Raw genomic sequence first — 11,514 nt, forward strand, 5'->3', positions numbered from 1 at the left:
GAGCTAAGCCGTCTGCAGCCGGTCTCAACTAACGGCAGCCCCCCCAAAATGCTAGGCTCTGCCTTTTGTAATTTGGCCGGACAGCCTGGATTTAACCAACGTTTTGATGAAAATTATGGCGCTCAGGCTCTAATCCGAGGAGTTTTTAAGTGAATAGCCTGGCCATGAAGGTCCAAATGCCAACACAAGCAGTAATTACGTCCTCCTCTGCTTCATTTTCAACCCCGTCTCGAGCAGAAGCTGTCGTCTTGTACTGTGAGCGGCAGCAGAGCTCACACTTACATCTCGTGGAGAAAGAGTTAACAGTGGGAGGATAGAGATGGCAAAGGACGCCTGTCTTATGTTGTCTTGTGCTTGGTAAGGTCATAGGCAGTGCAAACCCACACCCCTTGCCTGATCTTTTCACGGTTACAGGCCAGGGCACATCACACCTCCCGGGACCCCCGGGAGAGGAGACGGGCAGCTCGGAGGCACCGCTGACCTCCTCCGGCACCCAGCGAGCCGCCAGCACCGCTCTGCCGAAGCTCCCCTTCCCTCTCACGAGTAATGCGTTCTTGCTTGGGAAACTTTTTTCTCTGCTCCTTCTGTGTGTCCTGGGTTATTATGTCTCTGTTATGTAAGATGAGGCAAAAAAACCCCAAAACCCACTAACCCTGAGGACAGCAAAAAACAGGGAACAGAAACTGGGAAGCCAAGCGCTACAAATAAAGAGCAGAACAGGAATTGCAACTGGAGCCCGAAGCATTGACTGCCAAGTGCAGGAGCTGAATGAGAAAAGAAAAAGTTACAGTTCACCAACAAAGAGCACATTTAATTTCCCCTTCTGGATTTTCACCAAGACAAAATTTGCTTTCTCTCTGCGTGTGGAAAGCAATGATTGCAGGGAACATCTACAAGGCAAAACTGTTTGTTTCCGACTGCTCCGTGGAAAGCCCAAAAGGAAAATAACTGACTAAAATCACGTTGCCACAGAAGAGGACTCTCTAGATTTGTCCATTTTTCTATTTCTTGAAGCTGCTGTCAGGAACTGGGAGCTGAGCTCTGTGCAGAGAACTTAAGAGCAGCCTCCAGCTTGTTCCCGGCGTGGTTTCTGGCCAGGGAAAGCCCTTGCTGTCAGGCAGGAGAACCTGGTCAACGGGACGTGGGAACCGACGGGTGGGAAACCTGTGCGATACGGCCCGTCAGCCTGCGCAATGTTGGCACATCCCCCTGGGTGGTATTTTTATTCAGATATGCAATGCTAATTTGTGCCGGTGGTTGGGGGTACGTTTGAGCCTGGGAAAAGAGATCCAGAACCAGAAAGTACTGCGGGTGAATGACTATCGAAGAGACCAGGTGCAGGCTGCAACCACTTGCTTGCCCAGAGTGGATTTTGAGGCTGGATGTACCTTCAGCACCCCGGGTGAATCTGGTCAGACCTCCCCTTTGCCCCGCACGAGGAGCATGGCTGGAGGGACTCTGCCTGACCTGGGGGAGGTTCATGTCCACTGCACTAAAGCATGCACTCATGCAACCCAGCACTTCATCCTCATGATGGTGGCCCCTTCCCAGACCTCTCAAATGGTGGGTTTCCAGCCAGAGGGGTTTGGGTTGTCAGTGCCTGCACCAAGCGTTTTGGAGGTTGCGTGACGGGCAGGTGATGAGGGAAGGAAAGACTCGCTGGGCCGATACTGCAAAAAACCAGCCAGCGCCGCTCCTCCAGCACCTCCTGCCCGCCCAGCTCCTGGTGGCCCAGCAGCCCGTCCTGTTTCAAGGTCCCCGACCCCACAAGGCTGGTTGGTGGTAGCCAGGGAGGGGCAGCCGTGCCGCCCTGCACAGGCAGGAGCTACAGCTGAGGGAAGCGGGGAGAAAGGAGGTGGGAAGCATGAGTGTCACAGGAGTGTTTTTCCAACCCGGGTGCCGATTTCTGTGGCTCTCAAAGGTGTTGAAAGGCTAATTATGTGACATGCTGTGAGGGGCTTGGGCACAGCTGCTGTGGTATCTTGTAAGCAAACCCAGCAATTTACTTAAAAAAGAGGCAGGTTGTCTCGCATGCATCATCTCTGCTGAAAGGAGGTGGGAAGCATGAGTGTCACAGGAGTGTTTTTCCAACCCGGGTGCCGATTTCTGTGGCTCTCAAAGGTGTTGAAAGGCTAATTATGTGACATGCTGTGAGGGGCTTGGGCACAGCTGCTGTGGTATCTTGTAAGCAAACCCAGCAATTTACTTAAAAAAGAGGCAGGTTGTCTCGCATGCATCATCTCTGCTTGCTTATTTCAGACTGCCTGATCTATCTCCTCTGTGGTGCTTCTTATTTCACTGCTAGCATGGAGAATTAGTCTTTTTTCTCTCTTTCCCCTCTGCTGCTCCTTCTGCCAGTGCTTGCTCCAGTCTTTGCTTTATTTGCAAGCATCAAACAGCAGCCTTTTCACTTGAGGCTTTCCCAGTTCCCAGACACGTCAATGCAATTCGGTTCCCAGCCTGGTGCTGATGGACTTGGTGTGGATCTTGGCCTCTCCTGTCTCCCCTCACTTTGAGAGACCAGAGCATCTCCCACCTCTGCCACAGGAGTGCAGGGCTCTTCCTCCAAAAACTGGGGCACTGAGCACCCCTGGTTAGGGGAGGTGACCAAAGGCTTTCCCACTCCACGGTCTGGGTGAGGACAACGCTCGGTTCCCAGCAGAGCGTGGCGTTTCTGCCGTGCTTCAGCCTCACAGTGTTCATGACAGCAGCAGCTCGCCTGGAGAGTTGTCAGCGGTGATAAACTCAGTCCCGTTCTGTTTCAAAATTGGTTTAAGAAAGATGCCTGGCTGTTTAATATTTAAGCTAAATGTTTAATGTTTAAACAGGGAAATTGTTCTGATTGTCAGAAAGGGCATTAAAGCAGGATGGAAACTGGTCTATAATCTCTGACAAAGGCTGCCCTTTCTCTGCAGCAGCATGGTGCCTGGGAGCCGCAGGGATTTCAGAAATGCCAATTTTAATCAACCTCTTTCATTTCATTTGCCGCTTACCACTCCCACAGCAGTGAGACATGCTTTTTCCCTGCAAAGAGAGGAACATTGTACCCAGCCCTGTTTAACAGTTTGAGACTAGTTCAGCTGAATTGAACTTGCACTTTAAAATCCAAACAAATTGCAATAGAAATGTGCGTGGATAAGATGAAAAGCGAAGCTGGATGGTGTCATGGGTGTGTTCCAGATGATTTGGGGTCCCTTTTGCACATGCACGCAAAAAGTTGTGAAATTCAGATGTCAAGTGTGAAGTCAGCAGAAAAATGAATGGCTCGAATTGCCACAAATACATGTACAGATGAGTATTTGTAAACAGATATGGACAGTGTTTTTCTGGCAGTGGAAATATCTCCCTGGGGGAAGCGTGCAACAGTTTTGTGCCACAAAAGGCTTGTCAGGAGCAAGCCTGTGCTCCCTCCCTGAGCCCTTGGGCATTGTGGCTGTGCCTGGCTGCATGTCCTGGGTAGTCCTAGCGCGCAGGAATCGCTGCTCGGTAATGGCTGGAGCTGGGGAGAACACATTCAGCAGGGTAGGCCCTCAAGTCAAACAGCAATTCATGTTAGTCACTTTTCCCCCCTTAACATGTTCTTAAGGTGGATGCTAAACCGACCTGCCAAAAGTCCTTTAAAAAAAGCAGTGAGTACTACAGTTTAGTGTGTTCAAAATCCAACATTGCTGCTTCCTACTGAGACTGTTCTCTCCTTTCTAGCGAGGGTAATTTGAAATGCATGTGTAAGTTCAAAGTAGATGGGAAAGTTGAAGCTGAAAATGTAGATAGTCTTCTTATAAATAATCTGTTCAGGCTTTTTTTTTCTCCCCTAGAGAAACCTGTAGTGGCTGGCTGATCCTCACACAGAATGGCTGCAAACAAAGTAGCTCAGGAGACATGTACTGTCTGTACAACCTTTTCTGTGCAGTGCATAACACTGGCACCGGTGGGCACCTGCTCACATTTGATGACAAGGGGCTGCCTCAAGCATCCTTTCCCTCTGCAAATAGCTTCTGGTTTGGAGCCCCCCAGCACCCGGGCTGAGATTGGTCTGCACTTACGGTGTCTACAAGGCTTTTGTATGAAAACCTGAGAGGACATATGAATGTGGTTGAAGCAGAGGCCAGGAGTGAGGTCATCTTGCGTAGGCAGGTAGGTAGGTATTTCTGTTGACGTATACCTATGGCTAATATCGAGCAGAGCAATGGTTTGGTGGCTGCTGCATGTGAGGCGCCTAGTCATCTAACATGCTAGAGAAACACCATCTTCCACAAACTCACAAAAAAGGACGCAAGAAAGAATCTGAAGAAAACTTTATAGAAGAGCTCCTCTTATCAAGGTCTCAGGACTATTGAAAGGCACATTTCACCCATGTTGAATGACAGTTGAGTTCATGGACACATACAATGCTTACATTTCATGGCAAAAAGAATGCATAATGACAGTATGTTGTGAAACATATATTCCAGACTTCAGTTAAATACTAAAGTGATTATTTTAAGCGTGTCATGTACATAAGAGTGGAACAGGCAGATGCATCCAATTACTGTAATTTACGAGGCAGTAATTCAGCCCCAAATATATTTCTTCTTATTTGAGGAAGGAGGTACAGATTATGAGCAAAACAAGGGGCAGTGAATTCACAGGGAGCCAGGAAGCTGCTGCCATTTAAAAAATAACCGCTAGCATCTGCCACAAGTCGGGGGGGAGGCTTTAACTTTGCTAAGTCATTTCACTCTGCTTCAACAACGAATGGCTGGGCCAGATCGGATGCTCTTGGGCCAGGAAGCTACCGAGAGCCACGGTGTGGCCGTGCTGCACTGACGCAGGCGCCCTGCAGAACAGATAAGCATGGATGTTTGCTTAGTAGCAGGCAGAATAAAGTCCACTTGCGCTTCCTCTCTAACCGTTTAGTGAGCTGCTTCGTGCTAATTATCTCTTTCCATCTACTTCGTGGTTAAGTTTCACGTTGCAATGATTAATAATTAATCAAATGCATTTGAAAATTAATTTGGCAATTCTACATCTGATTGGCATGCTAATCTCTTCCGTGGAGAGGGGATGTTATGGGAATAACCTTGGCTATTCCAAGCTGCTAACCGAGGTGAATACATAAAGGCATTTATTATCTCATGTAGTAAAAAAAATAAAGCAGTGAGTGGAAATGAATGCATTCTCCAAGGCCTCTTTGCCTTTCGGGAAAGGTGTGATCTGCATTTTGCCGTGCCCGTGTTAGGAACATACCATCAGTATTATCATGTCTGATCAAAACAAATGGACAAGGAAAGGGCAAATTTGAAAAACACCCCCACAGTTGATTTATTTCTGTTCAGCTGGTAGCAACTGCAGTAGATTTGATGCATTAATTATGGTACTAAAAAGAAAAATCACAAGGAGAACAACTTTTGCCCTTTCCAGCTGTCCATGCCACTTGTCTCCAAAAATAACACTCATCTGGTAAAAGAGAAGAAGAAGAGGGAGTATGCAGCTTCCACTGGACGACTGATCCCCACTAGTTTCGAATTAGTAGTCCCTTTTTATAGGCAAACAGCCCCGCAGCAGCAACAGAGGTGAAACACACAGTAGAGCTAAGCAGGCACAGCAGTCCTGGCACGGACGGCAGGTTCCTCTCCCAGAAGCTGGTGGTGAACGGTCGGGCTGGGACATCCTGGGGGAGAGAGGAGATGGTACCACCGCGGGGTCTCCCTCACTGCGTGAGCAGTGAGGCGACAAACATCCCCCACTAGTCTGGGGCGATCACAGGCTTTCCCGAGGACCAGATCGGGCTGGGGGGAAGGAGGGTCAGGGCTGTGAAACATGTATTTTCCATTGTCCACAGGAGAGTGAAGGTGGAGTTACTTGCGATTGGAAGGAGGTTATATTTGGCTTAAAACTGTGGCCTGGGACTGGGCAGTACTAGGCTAGTTTCCTGCATTTTGCCACCCCCCAGGCTCTGAGATATTTGTCCCTGGCTCTTGGCCATCCACCCCTCCAACAGGGGTAATAATATTCCTCACATGAGTCAAAGAAAAGAATACTATCAGCATGTGAGGTAACCAAAACCTTGCCAAAGCAGGGACCACAGCCTCAGTGAGGGGTCCACGCCTCGTCAGATGACAATGAGAAAGTCTGGCTTACCTTTGACTCTGGCTCTGGCATCCAAATTTCATTCTCTGAGATCCTCCCCATCCTGTGTAATATCTAGAAGAAAAAATTGTTTGTACCGCATGAGAAAAAATTAAAACACACACCATTTTCAGTTTTGGAAAAGCAGAGCAAGTCAGAGCAAGGTGACATTGATAAAAGGCATAACTAGGACTAGCAGAAAATGTATAGTGATTTCTCTGTTTATATCAGCAGACGAGGCGGCAAGAGTTTTGGTAGTTTGTGTAAATATATAACAGCTGGTCATCAAACAGTTGTGTGCCTAACCAGTTTTAAGTACAAAAGGACAGTTTCACAGAGTCATTTGTAAAAAGTAGGACTTCACTCAGAAATCCACACGAACTACAGCTTCTCCAGATGTTTGTTTTAAATTGTTTTCTGAGTACAAGTAAAAATGTTTTTTCACATGGCAGTTTGAGAAACAGCAAGGTGAGGTTACTGCCATGCAGTTGGGACACAAAGCCTGTTAGGAGTGATGCTGCTTGGATCACAAACTACAAATAGGAGAGATATAACTCTGAGGCTTTCAAAGCATACAGTTACGAAGTTATCTCTTGGCTATTCAGGCAGTACAAAGTTTATCAAGGATTTTTCTTGAGAATAAACTGATTGTAACAATCATGGAGGTTTGTAGGGGCAAATGAATGTCTCCAGAAGAGACAGTTCACCACCTTTGTAACTACTGCTCACAAGTATGGAGAAAAGAGAAATTATGTGAATTGAAATAGAGCAAGTAATAAGGATTATAAGGCAAATAGGACGTTCTGTCAAATGGAAGCAAAGAGCTGATTTTCCCTTAAATAACAGCTCCATGGCTCTGCCATACAGCAGTTGTAACTGTAATGTACGCTCTTTAATGTTTTTTTTCCCTCCCTCCAGACTGTTGTAAAGGGATTTCACTGTGACTGGGAAGCCAGCCCAGCGCGTGTCATTCTGAGGAGATTTAGACATTATCAGAGCTGCCCATTACAAATTCATAAAGCCAAGCTAACGGTACTCTTGTAAAAGGAGAAGCAGAAGGGATAGATCAAAAATGAGAACAATGCTGAGATTTCTAGATTGTGGCATAGGAAATAGCTGCGAGCATTTGTAATGAACTGTAATTGTAATAAACTTAAAAACATACAGTGATTAATTTGTTAGAAATCATAGTAGTATATCTAAGGGCAGCATCAGGTTGGAGGGTTTTTTCCTCTAGACATGAGGTATACTGCATGAGTTTCATTTTAAGTCTCCAGTGCAGCAACACACTGCATAACATTCTGATTCGGGTGAGAGTCTTGGCTTCACTTTATTCAATAACAAACTAAGTAAAGTTTAAAAAAAAAGAAAAAAGGCTTTGGTTGACATCCTTTTCTGGGATTCTTCCCCATCAATTCTAGAAGCCTCTGCACAATTACAAGGTGTGATGAACGGAATCAGACTCTCCAAGTTGTATTTAATCCTTTTTAATCTTTTGATAGAGATGATGAAAGCAAACCAATGGTCTGTACCTCTCTGGCTGCTCGCTCTCCTGCCTGTACAGCCCCCTCCATGTATCCACTCCATTGGGTAGCTGTCTCCGTGCCAGCAAAGTAGATTCTGTCAATGGGCTGACGAATGATCCTTCAAAACAAATGGAGAATGTCAGATGACAGGTAACAGGAAGGTGATGATCCTTCTAAAAGCAATTTATGGGCTTTGATGGAGCGCTCAACTTCAGTTGTCCAGGATTCCTGCAGACCTGAGCTGAGGAGCATGGTGCAATAAGTTGTCCCCGCAGGACCACCTACTTGCTCCTGTACACAAAACTCAAGATCTGAGAGAGAGAAAATCTAAGGCATAAATCAGTGTGCTCAGCTACTGTGCAAAATAATACGAGCCTTATTTTAGTACTGGGATAAGGGATAATCCTAACAGCCTCCAGAAATGCAGTGCAGCTGATAGATTTATGTCTTCTGCATGGCAGCTTTGTTGTTATCCTGCCATTACAATGGGATGTGAGTGATGTTTTTGCAGTGACAGGTCACTAACACCAGCTTCTGTTTGGAAGCTGGACTTGCCTGGCTGCACGTCCTGCCAAAAGGGGATGGCAGCTGAAGGCCTCAGCATTCAGGGAGTTGTATTCACCCCATAGGGTCATGTAAGCCAGTTCTTCAGCTGTGCAAAGCTGCACAAGCATCCCAGTCAACCCATCCATAGGTAATCAGCTGTCTTTCCCATAGAGAGATGTGCTTGCTTCCATCCAACCGCCTGATTAGGTCTTCCCTGTCTGCCTGACACCAGCTTCCCCAGGTCAAAGGCCTTACCCATCACCACCAGGTGTTCAGATAAATTACAACAGAAGAGTCGGTGCATGAGATGACTTCTTCCCACACACATCATGGCACAGAGGCAGTGTATAGCTCCATGATGGACATGCTAAGGAGCTCACGCTGCGATGTGCTACATGGTTTGTCTGGTCTTTGGCTACGGATACAAGATTTGCCTGGTTGTTCCTATTACATGCTGAGCTGTGCCTTACACACACTTCTCGGTGATATACCTAGTATTAATCAATATTATCTAACACATTCCTTTAGGAATACAGCAATTCTGCGTGGCAAGGGCATGGGAGGCTTTGCTGGGTGGGAGGAGAGAATGAGTTTTCAGGTAAGGGTTTTGTGTCTTCCCCTCATGATGTGACTCAATGGGCTTCACCAGAACCTGATGCTTCACCTACACAGTCAGTGGACACTTTTCATCTGTCCAAGATGTGTGCCCTCAAGGTCTTAGAAAGTGTTAAAGGGATCTATTGCAAACACTGTGTAGTGGCAAATACTCTAAGTAACCTAGCGGGGAAAGGTTTCCTGGCTCTAGCAGGTCCCTCTCTGACTGTGCTTTGCTTCCTTGAAAGTCTGGAAGTGAAACTTTGCTCTTACTAAAGTCAATAGCAAGATCCTTGTTAGCTGGGGTGTAGGGGAGTGGAAAGAGGGTTGGAGTTACCCCAGTAAGCTACATATGCCATAAGTTTGTTGCATAAGGTATATCATTGTACATGAGGTAAGAAATGTAAATTAGAAAGCAAAGCATTCTCTGGTTTACCTTCCATAAGAATACATTATGCCTGGTGGGAAGTAGGCTGTGTAACAACCCCCTGAATATTGCTCCATGCTCCAGTTCTTTTCTTCATAATGCACGGGCTGTAAGCATTAGCAAATGTTAGAGAGTGAAACAGTGGCAGAGAAATTGGAAATAAAAACCAAATTTCCTTTGAAGAGGGAAAGAACAGGCTAAGGATACCTGTCAAAGGAGTGCTATGTCATCTGGCTAATGCTATCCATCTGCACAAAACAAATCTTTTCACTTCCACAGAAGCACTAACCTCCCATGGGGAAATGACAGGACAAATTAAATCATGCACTGCCTTCTCTTTTCTTGTAAAGAGTGAGACTGGCAGCTTTTTTCTTCTTGTACTAGATGCTGCTGCCCTCCCCTTGGGAGTACAGATTGTCTGGCACAACATGCCATTTTAGGTACACATTCTAGGTACCAGGAATTTTGGCTTCATCCTCCAGAACAAAGGAACAACACTACTGTACAATAGAGGTGAAAACAGGCATTCATTTCTTACATGTAAAGCCTCTTCCATCCCCATTGCCTTGGCATATGCCTCACAGATCTTCTTCTTCCTATATGAAAATAAAATCAGAGTCAGAAAAAAAGGTGGAAAAACACCTCTCAGCTATTGCTTTTCTTATTAAAAAAAAAAAAAAATCACACTTACTGCAATACATTAGAAAGAAAGTTGGCTTTGGCTTTGTTTTTAAGTCTGATTTCAAGTTCTTATCTTAACATACATATTTCAGATGCTGGTGCCTAAATGTGACATCCAAAATGGACCCAGGGAATGGGAAATGAAGGTTGATTTTGGCAATGAGCTCCAAAAAATATAAATCTTTGTATAGTTATTTTAGGATGCAGAGCCAATTCATTCTCATGTTCACTGGTGTAAAACCAGAAGAGAAGCAATCTAAATCAATGAAATCCCTACAGATTTACTATAGCTGAGAACAAAGTATGAGCTGGAGAATACTACTCACATTCCTAAGCAGAACTCCTCTTTCACTTGCATGTGTACCAAAAATTGCATTTAGAAAGTACTGTTTGTTCATTTCACAGACTAATGGAGAAATCATATAGTTGTAAACATGGAGGTTTAAAAATTTTATTACCCAGTCTGAATGGGAAGGACACCCAAAACTATGCATGGCAGCACTCCCTGAGGGTGAAGCATCATTCAGTGGGGGTGCAGTCTGGGAATGTCTTTGGAAAAATCTTCTCAATTCACGTAGTGAAACAGAGTTGCTAAGTCATAACATGGAAGAGTGGGCAGGACTTGGAAACCCAGAAACATCCATAACTGGATGGATATTAGCATTAAGTCTTGGCCTGTTTACGCTAAAAACTTTACCTCCTTTTCAGTATTGGTAACTGCACGGAGCATGTATATATGTGCATATGCACACACATAGCCACACACTAATTTCTGTGAGGAAGCATCCCAGAGAACTGACTGATTTCTGAAATACTTAAAGTTTCTGAATTCTTACCTCTCTTCCTTACTGAGATGGGCCAGTTTAACAGCCTTTCTTGTAAGGATGAAACTGAAAAGAAATATATGGCATATAAATATCACGCAGTGTCAACACCCCCGCTGATTCACAAGCTCTTGCTTGAAATGACTCTAAAAAAAGACAGGCAAAAAGAACTTTACTGGTATGTAACGGGCTTGACATTTTTTCATCATACCTCATCACTTAATAATTACAGGCCACATGGGTGAAAAGGCCTATGTGGGGTACCCTATGGAGTTAATTGAAAGGGAGAACATGCATTCCCAGGGGGCAGGGGCAGAGGATTGCCTGGCAGCTACCAGATGAGAAAGTTGCAGATTGCAAGTGGGTTTTCAAAGCTGCCAGCACTGGCCTCATTTTGCTCTGTGGGAATGAACTTGCCATCCTGAGTGATTCAGGAGAGCAAAGTTATACCCAAAGTGGGCAGAGAGACAACAGTGTCCACCAAATCAGCTTGCACTCCCTACACCCTCTTATACCTAGGTCTTATACAAAAGGACTGAGACCCTCAGTTTTCTTGAGCTTTTGAAGTCTCGCAGACAGCTGACCACTGCTCACATCATTTGGTATTAATAAGTGATGGGAACTTGCTGCTCTGACAAGCACTGCACAGTGTCATGGACCAGTCCTCTAAAAAGTGGGATTAATATTTATTCAGCTTGAAGGAAACATATTTGGTGATTAGTTTACCTGACTCTAGTGGAGATACCTGGGGGATGAAGTATGTTCCTGCACACTTTTAGAATCACAGAATCGCTAGGTTGGAAAGGAC

The 11,514-nt window shown here is 45.5% G+C and overlaps 1 protein-coding gene across 1 annotated transcript; it reads right to left on the reverse strand.

Moving 5' to 3' along the window:
* Window positions 1–5,241: 5,241 nt before the first annotated feature.
* On the reverse strand, window positions 5,242–10,772 carry LOC104628002 (amine oxidase [flavin-containing] B-like; the record flags this gene model as incomplete). The annotated part of the gene is made up of 6 exons (XM_010296427.1): window positions 5,242–5,650; window positions 6,121–6,183; window positions 7,641–7,752; window positions 9,211–9,308; window positions 9,740–9,797; window positions 10,719–10,772. Coding segments are annotated over 6 exons (541 nt in total), but the record flags the coding sequence as incomplete, so codon positions are not given.
* Window positions 10,773–11,514: the final 742 nt, after the last annotated feature.

This window comes from Phaethon lepturus, unplaced genomic scaffold (assembly GCF_000687285.1).
Source record: "Phaethon lepturus isolate BGI_N335 unplaced genomic scaffold, ASM68728v1 scaffold29791, whole genome shotgun sequence".
In the NCBI taxonomy this organism is placed as follows: Eukaryota; Metazoa; Chordata; class Aves; order Phaethontiformes; family Phaethontidae; genus Phaethon; species Phaethon lepturus.